This window comes from Mobula hypostoma, chromosome 7 (genome assembly GCF_963921235.1).
Source record: "Mobula hypostoma chromosome 7, sMobHyp1.1, whole genome shotgun sequence".
NCBI classification, from domain to species: Eukaryota; Metazoa; Chordata; class Chondrichthyes; order Myliobatiformes; family Myliobatidae; genus Mobula; species Mobula hypostoma.
Window position 1 is genome coordinate 169,277,068 of NC_086103.1, and position 14,415 is coordinate 169,291,482.

At 37.9% G+C, this 14,415-nt stretch overlaps 1 protein-coding gene across 3 annotated transcripts in view; it reads right to left on the reverse strand.

Moving 5' to 3' along the window:
* ppp2r3b (protein phosphatase 2, regulatory subunit B'', beta) overlaps positions 1 to 14,415 on the reverse strand; it is a 111,794-nt gene that overhangs the window by 26,457 nt on the left and 70,922 nt on the right. For all 3 annotated transcript variants that reach the window (XM_063052940.1, XM_063052939.1, XM_063052941.1), the window contains 5 exons: positions 13,849 to 13,952; positions 10,965 to 11,067; positions 6,260 to 6,334; positions 1,169 to 1,255; positions 358 to 514 (listed from right to left, as the gene is read on the reverse strand). In XM_063052940.1, the coding sequence (XP_062909010.1) occupies positions 358 to 514; positions 1,169 to 1,255; positions 6,260 to 6,334; positions 10,965 to 11,067; positions 13,849 to 13,952 (526 nt within the window). The remainder of the gene's footprint in view (positions 1 to 357; positions 515 to 1,168; positions 1,256 to 6,259; positions 6,335 to 10,964; positions 11,068 to 13,848; positions 13,953 to 14,415) is intronic.

A 14,415-nucleotide genomic window follows, 5' to 3' on the forward strand; every position in this document is an offset into this window, starting at 1 on the left:
CACCAATAGAGAACAAAAGAAAAATGTTTCCCCAATTTAACATTTTCACAGTGATAAATGGAATTAATATAACTTCCCGGCTCTTATATTTGGATTTAATTAATTTTTTCTCCAAAAAGTTGATTATTGATGGGCCACAACTTAATTACAATGTGACAAAAGGAGCAGGATGAAAAATGAGAAATACAATGCAGATTTTTGTTTTGTGGATTGGTTTACGTTCCAGAATACAAAAAGGGGCTGATTTGAAATAGTTTATCTAGATAGCAGATCACCATTTATTCATGCACGGTCTGTCATTTGAAGCATCTAGCATCTGACTACTAATGACCTGCTACTTCATGTTGTATGTCATACCATCATCATTATGTCTTGCCAGGTCCTTCTGGTCAATGTAGAGGTCATGGTCAGTGTCAAGTTCCCAGAACTTGCAATAGATCACATAAAAGTGCTCATATGAGAAAAATTCTGTGAGCTGATTAATGTCATCTTCCTCTTCCAATAAGGCTATATTCTGCAAATTAAAAACATACCCTCATTTTAGATTTCATACAAATTATTCAAAAAGTAATTACCCACGCTGATAATAAATGGAAAATTGGCCATGTTCTGCCACAGAAAACTTAATGTTAACTATTTTTAAGAAAACTCACAGTTTCTACTTTGTGTGATGATGTGCAGATTATTTAACAAGTTTGCAAATGTGTAAGCTTTTAATCACACAAAGTGATCCAAAGATATACAATCCTTCAGGCTAATGTTATAAGAATAGCTTGATTAACCAATATTTGATTACATGGGCGATAAAAACAATTAAAAACATTTATCCATTTTTGGGTGGTGAAATAATACTATAGTGATGCAAGTGTCAGGCATGCTGTTGCACTTAAGTCATGGTATGCTTATTATGTACTATAATTCTGAGCAAATTATGAATGACAGTTGTTTCCCATGTGGGATGAATCATACAATTACTATCCTATGGAAGCTTTTGTTAAAAAAAAAGCAGATAAAAATGTCAGGGGGTATTAATGGAGTTGGATATATGAATCCAAGTGCTTTGAGATCACTCAAGAATTAAAATTTCAAGTACTTTACTCATACAAATAAAAAGGATTAAATGAGTGAGGATCAGTGAGGAACACAGATAGACTGCATGATTTAATACCTGCAGAAGGTTGCTCTTCCTAATTTCTGTACATGTTATTCGTCCTGTCCATGATCTGTTTACTGTGTAAAATATTCTCTGTATGATCTGTGCAAAAAAAAATTATTGACATTTGACAGCAATTTAAAGTGGAAACAGCAAATAGTGCATGATAGCTGCAAAGGTAATGCTATTGTATCTATTATACAAAAGTATTCATAGACAACCTGAACTCTCCATGAATGATAGAAGTAACCGGTAAAACATAAATATCCCCATCTTGGCAAATTCCACACTTAAAAATGTCTAAACAATACAGAGCTAGAATGAGAAGCAAAAGACTGTCAAATTAGATAAGCAAAAGAGCAGAATGCAAGCCAAAGGAAATTGCAATCATGTGCAACATTCTTGCCAACTACCTAGGTCCAAAGTGACTTGATGCACATAACCACTGTCAAGGCAAATATCTGTCAAGGACATGGAAAAGATTCATTGAGAATAATTTTAAATTAGTGGGAGCAATAAAAGTTCAAATGAATGAAACTCATCCAAACAGAATCAGTAAGCTCTTACATAAACTGCTATGATGGAATTTGTGTAAATGAAAATACTGAAATAACTAAATTATTAGATTCAGAAAAGCAGGGCAGGCAAGATCTTCCTGTAGGGTAAACAACCTTCCTCACCTTGTCTTTATGAATAATGATAAATGAAAGGTTGATTATTAAAATGCTAACTTAAAAATCCAGTCAGTCACAAGACAAGGAATTAATTGTGTTATTGAACAAATGGTATACATTTTTAGGACCTCCATCACAGGTCCTGTGGAACTGAGAGAAAAAAAATCAGTGGGCAAGGTTATTCAAGAGTCAGCAGGCCAAGTTAAAGGCCTAAGAGAAATTCGAACTCCGTGAATTCAGAGTGGAGACAGGAGGGCAAAGAGTGATCTAAAGTGGAACATACCCCACCCCCACCCCCACTACCAGTCCCTCCAACCAAGACCAGAGCAGAATTTACAAATCCCATCTGTGCTTGATAACAGACAGCTTGGTCTTCACACAGAAGATGCCATCACAATGTGTGTAGTACAAAGATGCTGAATGGGATAGATGTAGAACAGACCTGGCAGCTCAAGAGTTGGCACCCATAAGCCACCATGCACCACCAACACAGCAGAATTGCGGACAATCAGAATCTTTAACCTCATGATCTGACATATCCATTGCTTTACAATTTCCACCAAGTCAAGAAATCAATTCTGCTTCACTGAGTGAAGGGCAGGCGAGCAGAATCACCTAGCAAACCCAAAGATAAATACGTTACCAGTTTAGAGAAGCTGCAATAGAAATATATGCATGCTAAGCAGCAGAAAACAGAATGCAATGGAAAGCATGCAGTGGACAGATTAAAGCAATCTCAACCAATGGACCAGATGCGGTCCTACCGTACCTGGCCATCACTGGTAGACAACAATTAAAACAGAAGATGAAGTGGCAGTTGCAACATCCCCATCCTCAATAATAGCAGGGCTGAGCATGTGGCTGCTAATGACTGAATCATTCAACCAGATATTAACCAGATGTGTCAAATAGAAGGTCTGTCCTGGCTTACTCCTGAGATTCCCAGTCTCCACCCAATTTGAGTTGCTGGTGAACGCAGCAGGCCAGGCAGCATCTCTAGGAAGAGGTACAGTCGACATTTCCGGCCGAGACCCTGAAACGTCGACTGTACCTCTTCCTAGAGATGCTGCCTGGCCTGCTGCGTTCACCAGCAACTTTGATATGTGTGGCTTGAATTTCCAGCATCTGCAGTATTCCTGTTGTCTCCACCCAATTTGATTCACTTCACATAGTTCTAAAAAAAAACAGCTGAGAGCATTGGTTAAAATGAGGCTATCATCCCAACTATGGTAATAAAGACCTCAACTTCAGGCCTGGCTGATCCTCTAACCACACTATTCCACTACTCCGGCATCTACTCTTTCTCTGGCCATGCTCTTTGCATTACTACCATTGAGCAGCAGGTACAGGAGCCTTGGGCCCCATCAGGTTCAGTAACAGTTATTATCCTGCAGCCAAAAGGTTCCTGAACTAACATGGATAACTTCACTCACTTCATCACTGAACAGACTCCACAACCTGTTAACTCACTTTCAAGGAGTCTACAACTCACTTTCTCAGTATTATTTATTTAGTTGTTATTGGCACCAGTTCTGCTTTTGGCAGATGGAGCAGAGGTGCTCGATGAAGTGGTCCCCCAACTTACAATGGGTTTCTCCAATGCAGAGGAGGCCACATTGGGAGATCCACTAAAAGCGGAACTTCCTGTGGCCAAACATTTTAATTCTGATTCCCATTCTGACATGTCTGCCCATGGCCTTCTCTTGTGCCATGATGAAGCCACCCTCAGGGTGGAGGGGCTACACCTTATATTCTGTCTAGGTAGCCACCCACCTGATGGCATGAATATCGATTTTCCTTCCAGTAGAAAAAGAATTCCCTCCCCCTCCCCTGTTCTATTCCCTACTCTGGCTTCTTAGCTCTTCTCACCTGCCTATCACTACCCCCGGTGCCCCTCCTCGTTCCATTTCTCCTCAGGTTCAGTCTCCTCTCCTATCAGATTCCTTTCTCTTCTGCCCTTTACTTTTCCTACCCACTTGCCTTCAGCTATCACCTTCTAGCTATCCCCTGCTCCTCCCCCATGTGCCCACCTTTTTATTCTGGTGTCTTCCTCTTTCCTTTCCGGTCTTGAAGTCTCTGCTTGAAATGTCAATTATTTCCATGGCCTGTTGAGACCTCCAGCATTTTACACAGGCTGTTTTGAAATTCCAACATCTGCAGAATCTCTTGTATTTACACTTACCAATAACCTATTCACTAGTGCCCAGTCTAGGTTTCACTAGCCTCAAAATTATCCCAAGCGTGAAGGCATGTTGTAATACTTAGGTCAATTGAAGTGAAAGTGGGGAGAATAAAATGGATTAGCATGGCTGGTTGACATGGAATTGATGGACCAAAGGGCATGTTTCTGTGCTGCATCGTTCTATGATTTTAAATTGTAAAATGTGCATGAGGGATTGTTAATAGAAAAAAGTTTTAGACTTTTTCTATAAACAGTGCTAAATACAAAATGATCTAACAGAAACACAGTTGAGAAGGAGAAGATAAGTTCCTTTGAAGGGAAAAATTAGGTAAAGTATTTTGGGTAGCAAAAACTAAACCATGCAGAGTTAGAAAGTTTGCATTTTCTAGCAATGTTTTGGCATAACAACGTGTCCAGACAGTTGCTAAGAAGCTTGGGAAGAAAAAAAAAACTTTTCCATTGGCAGGTTCTGCTTAGTTAAATCAATCTTCTAAAATACAATTAGACAGATGAATTTAAAAATATTACTGGCTAATTTTCCCCCTGGCCTCAGGAAATATGGCAACAGAATAAAGCTGGGAACAGCTGGCTGCAGAAGTGCATCTTTGAGCTCTTGAGATAATAGAATCACAAAGAACCATTGGCTAATGGCAGCTTTCCCAAAAAGCACCTGTCTATGCTCTGCCCTGTTACCCCACAATTTTTCTACCTAATCTGGCACTACCATGCTATTGTCTGCAACCTGTTGACCCAACACTACTTTGAGCTTTCATCCATACAACTAGCTGACATCCCATTCCCAGAAAAAAAACTGTAGCCTTCTGATTCTGACTCTTCCTGTCAAAACTATTGCATTTATTAAGATGGGTGGCTATTCAGTGGAAGATCCTCTTTTGTGTGAAGGACCTTTGGAGTTTGGTAGTGCTACCATTCGCTCCACTACCACACTTTCCCAAATTAATGACCCGCCCATAGATGTGACCAAAGCAAGCAAATCTCTATTGAAGGCCGTACACTCAGTAGGGATCTGGCCACGGAACATCCACACTAATCAATGCAAAATAATTTTATTATCCAAGTACACATGTCATCCTGAGATTTATTTTCTTGCAGGCATTCACAGAACAGAAGTACAATAGAATCAATGAAAAACTACACAAAGACTGACAAGCACCAATGTGAAAAAGAAACTATGCATATACAAAAAAAAGTGTATATAAATAATACTGAAAATATTAGTTGTAGAGTCCTTGAAAGTGAGTCCATATATTGTCTTCAGTGATCAGTTCAGTGTTGTGGAGAGTGAAGTTATCCACGGTGGTTCAGGAAGCTGATAACTGAAAGGCTGGACTGGAATTCAAAGTAGTACATGCGGTTTTGCAGATTTCCCAGATCCTGACATACAACTGGATACTTGTGAGGGAGTGTCCACTTGCCTCACCAACATACTCGGAGTCTGATTGTGCCTTCGATCATGTTGTAATAAACAGCATGCAGATGACCAATGAAGTTGGGATGGTGCAAGATCTGCCACGTTGGGGCCAATAAATCAGTACTGGTATTATAAAACACTGGGAGTATTTATATTGAAATTTAAGCACGCAAGGAGGTAACACCCACAAAATGCTGCAGGAACCTAGCACACAAGGCAGCGTCTATGGGAAAAAAAAAGTACATTTGACATACTCTTTTCCACTGAGGCTGCCTGGCCTGTTAAGTTCCTTCAGTATTTTGTGTGTGTTGCTTGGATTTCCAGCATCTGCAGATTTTCTCAGATCATCTGCATCTGGTGATATAAAGGTTTCATGATTCTTTTTGCAGTCTCTTTTTGCTTAAAAAAAACACTATAGATTTTAAGCAACACACAAAATGCTGGAGGAACTCAGGCAGGCGGCATCTGTGGAAAAGAGTAATCAGTCAATGTTTTGGGCTGACAACCTTCATCAGGACCTGATGCAGGGTCTCAGCCCGAAACGTCAACTGGTTACTTTTTTCCATAGGTGCTGCCTGGCCTGATGAATTCCTTCAGCATTTTGTGTATATTGCTTGGATTTCCAGCATCTGCAGATTTTCTCTTGTTACAGATTTTATAAAACATCTTTGTGAAAATGTACAAGACATTTAAAATGGAAACTAGCAACATCTATTTGTATGTAACGAACAGGCAATGGTATATAGCACTTTAGCTAGCACAGGTAAAAACAAAAGACAACAAAACAACTCGTTTTCATACTCTGAAGCATCACTTACCGTGGTGACATATCGAGTGTGAAATTCTGTGGCTTCTCTGAGAAATGTTAATCCAGGATGCACATTCACCACATCCTACAAAAGGAAACCAACAGCCATTCAAACAATTCAGTTCTTATCAAGCCAATTTGCTTTATAACCTTTTGATCTTAAACAGGGTGCACCGTAAATGCTGTAGAGCTCAGAACTTGGTTAGGGTGAGAACTAGGTAGAGAGGACAAGGCTGCTTTATAGCTTCAATTTAAATTTCATATAAACAAGGTATTTAACATTGAAGTACAGTATATATTTTTTATTTACAACAAATATTAAACAACACACAAAAGGAACAGATAGATCATACACTAGCTGCATGCTCACTGAAAGGTGGGGAAAGCCTGTTTTTGTTTGTGTAGAAAGGTCAATATAATTGATCACATTTACAAAAAGCACGACAACATCGGATGAGCCTATATGGAACAAATCAGCTAGAAAACAATGAGAAAGCCAAGGAAAATTTATAGAAACAATATAGATGAATTCCTACATTACTTCTGAGGAAATGAACATCAATTTTGCAATACCCATGTCTATTGAATAGGACTGTCCCGGTGCATTAAAAATCTAATGTTAGAGTACTGGCCTACACCTCACTTTGGAAGAAAGCAGCTCAAAATATATGGTGAATTATGATACGTAGCCAAATTCTTACTAGATATTAATTGTCTTTTTTCCTGTGGAATGAATAAATTTTGAAAGGTCAGAATCAGAATTACGTTTATTTTCACTCACAGAAGTCATGAAGTTTGATGTTTTGTGGAAGCAGTACAGTGCAGGCAAAGCAATTTACTACAGGTTATAATAAATAAATAGTGCGAAAGAGCTAAGTGGTACTCATGGACCATTCAGAAGTCTGATGGCAGAGGGGAAGAGACTGTTCCTAAAACATTTGAGTTTGGGCCTTCAGGCTCCTGTACCTCCTCCTCGAAGGCACTAATGAGAAGTGGGAGAGTCCCAGTTGGTGATGGTCCATCATAATGGATGCTGCCTTTTTGAGGCACCACATTTGGAAGATGTCCTCAATGGTGGGGTGGTTTATGGCCGTTATGGAACGGTTTGAGTTTACAACACTAAAGCATGGGTTTCCAACCTTCTTTATGCCTCAGATCCATACTTTAAACAAAGGGTCTGTGGACCACAGGTTGGGAACCCCTGCTCTAAAGCCTCTTATGATTCTGAGTATAGGCTGGTGGTGATGCAACCAGTCAGAATGCTCTCTATGGTACATTTATAGAAATTTGCTGCAATCTTTGGTGACATACCAATTCTCCTCAAATTCCTGATGAATTATAGTTGCATCATGCCATTGACATGATTGCATCAATATGCTGGACCCAGGATAGATCTTGAGATATTGATGCCCAGGAGTTTTCAGTTGTGCAATGTTTGGGAAGGATTCATTTTCTTCCAAAGCCAGTAAACACTCCTCCTTACTCCCACAAAATAAACATTTGCTGTCTAATTGAAGGTTGATTTCTCCATATCCATTTTTGTCAACAGACAACATGGTTTACTTATTTCTCCAATACTAAAAAGTTGCTGAACTGTACTTTTGTATTAAACAATATTGCCAAGGGAAAAATCTGACCTTGAAAGTTGCATTGATTAAGATGGTATGTTTACTTACAAATTGTTTCCATGAATTTTAAATGGGAAGGTGAGGCTCCACTCAGGAACCTAACCACCCTGAATGAAGCAATATATAGAACACATAAATCAATGCTTTAAGGGTTACCAAAAGAAATTGATTTCACTCTGAACGGATTTTTATTTCATTTATCAAAACAGTCAGATCAAATGTCACCAGCTCATGTTGCAAAAAGAAAGATCAAATGCCAGAATTAATTATTTCACTGAAATAACTTTAACACTCTCCTGTCAACTGCTGGTTTGATGGCAGCATCCACATCTTACAAAATATTGGTAGGTGAGAAAGGTACAAGACAAAAATAGGCACAAAAAAAAACACTAGATCCGTCTAACTTGCATTTCTAATTTCAAAATCAGGGCCATTTCAATAAAAGGAGGGATGCTCAGGGAAGTTTTTTTTAAAAAAAAGAAATGCAAGATCTACATCATTTTTGAATTTGTTCTCAAAGTTTGTGCTATTATGATGCACATTCTTCAGTTCGTTCCATTTGAACTTTAGTTTAGGAACAAGATACAAAGTATAGTCAAGTCAAATTTATTTAAAAAGCACATTTTAAAACAACCCATGTTGACTAAAGTGCTATACAAACCATAACAGGTAGCTAAAATCACAAATACAAGAAACACAGATGTTATCAAGGCACATAGCTTATAGGCACAAAATAAACAACACACAAGCCTAGGCACAAGCCAAAAGTCAGCCACATCAGGAAGATTGAAAAGCCAGTAAGTATAGACTTAATAGGATTATACACTCAGTGTCCACTTTTTGGTACACCCTTACACCTGCTCATCAATGGAAATATCTAATCATCCAATCACATGGTAGTAACTCAATGTATAAAAGCCTGCAGGCATAGTCAAGAGGTTCAGTTGTTATTCAGATCAAACATCAGAATGGGGAAAAAATGTAATCCAAGTAACAATGTGAATTGATTGTTGGTGCCAGATGGAGTGGTTTGAGTATCTCAGAAACTGGTGGTAGCCTGCGATTAATCGATTTATTTATTTATTTTAAACGTACAGTCTCTGGAGTTTAGGATTTATAGAGAGTGGTACAATAAACAAAAAACACATCCAGTGAGCAGCAATTCTGTGGGTGAAAACGCCTTGTTAATAGAGGTCAGAGGAGACTGGCCAGCCTGTCTCAAGCTACAAGGTAACAGCAACTCAAGTGTGTTACAACAGTGATGTGCAGAAAGAGCACCTCTGAAAACTCTGAAGCGAATGGGCTACAGCAGCAGAAGACCACGAACATACACCCAGTGGCCACTGAGTGTATTTTCTGCATTATACTATGTTGTCAGCAATGAATTGCCTCAAAGAGCAAGGGTTATTTTAATGAAGTAGAATGTGGCATCAGTGAAGGCTATTGGTCTTATGGGCAGATAGATGCCTACAGAAATTAGATGTATTTTCTGCATTGTGGAAGCTTGACAAAAGTGTCGTTGCTCCCTGAATCAAGTGTTTCATGATAATATATCAATAAAACTGCAACATTATGCTAATACGTACTGGAGAAAACCTCTGGCCTCCTCTACAGAAGCAACACAGAAACCACAGCACCTCCATGAAATTTAGTTTTTAACTTCCACTTCCCCACCCTGCCAAATATTTAATTTTCTCTTATGAAGTATATTTACACTAAATCAAATGTCATTCTAAAGCAGTGGATGTAAAATTTTTTGCAGCATTTTACTCTAGGATGTATCAATAATTTGCAGTAAATTCTATGTCAGTCTTCTTGCATCCAGAAACAGACCATTTTATAGAACACCAATCATACCCCATTTCTCTTTACTCATTGAAAACTGATTGCTACCTACAAGGCAGTTATTCTCACAGCACTGACCTAGACACCTTGACAAGACCCTTTCACTGCATTGTCCATAGGCAGACTTCCTAAAAATTGCATTTCATATGCATCCAATATTCGAATAATTCATGTTAGCTTATAGTTGAACATGGAATTCTTCAAGTACTAAACATATTGCATTTAAAGTGTCTTCAGAACTCCTAAGTGTCCAAATTATTTTATAGTCAAAATCAAATGAATATGATGCAGAGATTTTACTATATATCCATATTTATAAGTATCACACAAATATGATAGATAAATGTGTGAGCACTGTAGGTTGGTGATTTATCCTTAAGACATGGAACCTTCCCTTTATCATTTCCAAGGAGATAGTTCATATCTACTTAAAAGGACAGCATATAACATAAATGCTTCATCTAAAAGATGTTACTTCCAAGATTATACACCCACAAAACTGTATTTAAATGCAGAATGGGGTATGTGCTCAGAGCCTAGGTGAGGTTTGGTTGGTAGTAGATGACTGCTAGAATCTCTCAAAAGAAAAAATGGATAAAAATACATTTCATTCTTCTCCAGAATGGTTCATGGTATTTAATTTCCTTGAACCTACTTTAATATACATCTTGTGCAAATTGGTTATACCTTGACTCATTAGTTGAATAACTATACAGCTTGGGCAACTATCAGCAACACAAAATGTATACTCCAAAGCATTTGAGACATCAGAGTAGTTGAGCCTGCTGGTTATTGCTCCCCTTCCAACTTTAGATTATTATTTATCAAATCACACAATTTTTCAGTCTAACAAACTACTTTAAAATGAATTTAAAAGCATGGAACAACAGGAATTCTGCAGATGCTGGAAATTCAAGCAACACACATCAAAGTTGCAGGTGAACGCAGCAGGCCAGGCAGCATCTCTAGGAAGAGGTACAGTCGACGTTTCAGGCCAAGACCCTTCGTCAGGACTAACTGAAGGAAGAGTTAGTAAGCATGGACATGGTTTAAAAAAAGAAAACAAATTAAGAATGTTCTCAAATTGCTATGAAAAGATAAGGACAATCAATGAAATAACCTTCATTTATTTCTACCATTATAAAGAATAAGTTAATTAGTCAAATTATTCTTTACATAGATTAGCAATGGTAAAATCTCAAAATATATTCTCATGAAAAAAAAAAGGTCACAAAACAGCACCTGTATCAATGGAATGAAGTCTTCTTGCTCCAAGTAGTTACATCCAGGTTTTGACAGAAGATACAGGAATTTAGAAGCGTCATCATGGCAGTTTTGCAATACCCTAAGATTTTCAAGATATTAGTGATACAGTTTTAAAACACATTTCCATCGGATGCCTCAAAAATTAATTAGTCAACAGGCCACGCAACTTTAAGTTTGTATTTCAGCACAATACCTAAAACACAAGGGATTCTGCAGTACACCGCACCCCCCCCCCACCAGTCTGATGAAGGGTCTCTGCATGAAATGCTGACTGTTTATTCCTTCCATAGAAGATACCCAACCTGAACAGAATATACGGTGAGACAAATGCATATCCACAAGCACTCCACGAGCTTGACACCACTCAGCAAGGCACCACACTTGATTTGTTCCCCATTTACCATTCTAAACATTCATTTTCTCCACTACTGATGCACAGGGGCTGCAGTGTGCATCACTTACAAAATACACTGTAGTCATTTACATATACTATTTTGACAAATGTGACCCCAATCACCATGGACACGGACAGGAGAAGGTTAGGAACATCACTACTTGAATTCCTCATCCTCAAAAATGCACAATATATTGACATAGAATTATAGTCACTGCCTTTCATTTTTTATGCCTGTATCCTGGAATCCCCTGCCAATGATATGAGTGAACAGCTTGACCAGAAGAAATGTAACAGTTCAAGATGACAATTCACCACTCTATTCTCAAGGAGAAATGGGAAAGAACAATAAATGCTGGCCTTACTAGTAGTGTTCATATGCTTCAAAACAAAAGTAAAATTTGATATATTGTGCAAACCTAGGTGAGTGAACATCTCCAAATCAAATCAACCCAAATGTATCTTTGAAAAGAGAAATATTGGGGAAGTGTACATTTCACCTCTACTAGATAGGAAAAGTTAATACAATAAATGTCTATGATTATGGCCAGCATTTTTGAAATTTAACTTTTGGTTGATTGATGCACTGATTACAACATGTTATGACATCAAGTGTCCCAGACAATATTAACTGTACATTTGATGCTGAAATTGTTTCTGGTTAGAAGGGAAGAAATAATACAAACTTATCCTTTCTCACATTTTCCATTCATAATAACACTTTCAACAGATCCAAGAGAAAGCACATGTTCAGGTTTCGCTAGGACTCAAACCCATGATTGAATGCCTGTAAATATTATCTGCTTTAACACTGGAACAGCAATTTTGATGAGCCAGAAAATCCTGGTATCAAAAGGAATAGCTTTTGCCAAAAGAGAGCACCTCAGGAGTCGGCTGGGGTGATATATATTTTAATTCCACGTCCCATTCCCATTCTGATGTCTATCCACAGCTTCCTCTACTGTCAAGATGAAGCCACACTCAGGTTGGAGGAACACCACCTTATATTCCGTCTAGGTAGCCTCCAAACTGATGGCATGAACATTGACCTCTAACTTCTGTTAATGCCCCTCCTCCCCTTCATACCCCATCCCTTATTTATTATTATTTAAAAATCTTTTCCCTTTTTTCCCTCTTTTTTTCCTCCCTCTATCCCTCGCACTATAACTCCTTGCCTGCTCTCCATCCTCTGGGATCCCCTCTCCCTTTCTTTCTGCCTAGGCTTCCCATCCCATGATCCTCTCCCTTCTCTAGCCTTGTATCCCTTTTGCCAATCAACTTTCCAGCTCTTAGCTCCATCTCTCCCCCTCCCCCTTTCAAATCTCATACTATCTCTTCTTTCAGTTAGTCCTGATGAAGGGTCTCGGCCCGAAATGTCAACTGTACCTCTTCCTATAGATGCTGTCTGGCCTGCTGTATTCACCAGCATATTTTGTGTGAGTTGCTTGAATTTCCAGCATCTGCAGATTTCCTCGTGTTTGCGTTTTTAACCTCATGAATTTATTAACTCACAATTCTTAAATTAGGCAGCCCAAATGCTATCCAAACAAAATTTTGACAGTAGAACAAAATAACTACCTACTCTGAAAGGTGGTTATAATCAGAAAAATCCAGAAATTAGCAAAATGCAACACACAGAAAATGCTGGAGGTACTCAGCAGGTCAGGCAACAGTCGACATATGGGCTAAACCCAGATAAAGGATCTTGGCCCAAAATGTCAACTGATTATTCCTCTCCATTGATTCTGCCTGACCTGCTGAGTTCCTCCAACAACTTGTGCCTGTTGCTCAAGACTTCCAGCATCTCTTGTGTCTCTAAGCAAAATAGTGTTATGGTAGAGTCTAATTTTGCTGATATTCATATTTTTTTTCTTTTAAATCATTCACATAACAAGAGCACACTGATAAGCATTCACATTCAGGAATATGTATTGTTTTCAAATTTTTATTTAAGATAATCAGAAAAAATCTAAAATCTAATATCTAAAAAAAGAAATTTATTTAATTTATATATTTTATTGTAATTTAGTTTATTTGTGTATTTCACTCTACTGGAAAAAAAAGAAATTTCACAACATATCTGTGATATTAAACCCTACTCTGCTTTTCTTACAAGTTTGTGGTCAGAAACTTGACAGAAACTGGAAAATTCCCTGCATCAATATTTAATTTCAAATACATGCTCTTTCAGACAAAAATAGTTGCATAATTTTTGTTTTCTCATGATCTGCCTTCAAACTTCAGCTTCAAAAAGGTGATTCAAAATTTGAAATAAAAGAAGCACTTTTCTATTGTGCTGCTGCACTGTCAAAAACTGATGACATAAACTGAGAATTTTAATTATGGACTCCAAAAGGTCCTTTTCTCAATTAATTACAAATAAACTAAGCAGAAAGGAAATCAAGAACTCCGTACTAAAAGTTACAATTAAGAGCAGAGGAACGAGCAGGAGAACAAAACACTTACTTTCTCCATGTTGCAACAAACTTATGGACAGACACACATCCTGTTCTTTCCCCACCAGCAGCACAAAACAACGGGGCTTTCCAATACAGTGGGCAATCACATACCTTTTAAATGAATAAAAAAGCCTTTTGTTAAGCCAGTAAATTTAATGTCTCATATAGAGACGTTACAATGAATGATTGAAAGCAAAGGAAGCAAATAAAGCTGAAGCAAAGACAAACTTAGAAAAATAACTAAAAATACTCATTAATAAACTTGAGTATACAGCATCTTTATGAAATCAGAATTGAAGACTTTTAAGGATTTGGCCACTTTAGAAGACAAAGATATTCAAAGTGAATTTGTATCTTTGCCTTTGGTACTCATTGATTTCTTGCTAGCTCCCTCCTTCTATGCTCCATAGATAACAGATGAAATCCAGTTTATTTGGTTCAATGAAAAGATGCTAAAACAATGCATGCCTGAACTCCTGACTGGATGCTAAAGCAGAGTAAGAAATCATATAAAATGATTTGCTTTATGAAATTTATTTTAGATGAGCTGATGTACTTTTCCCCAAAAAGGAAA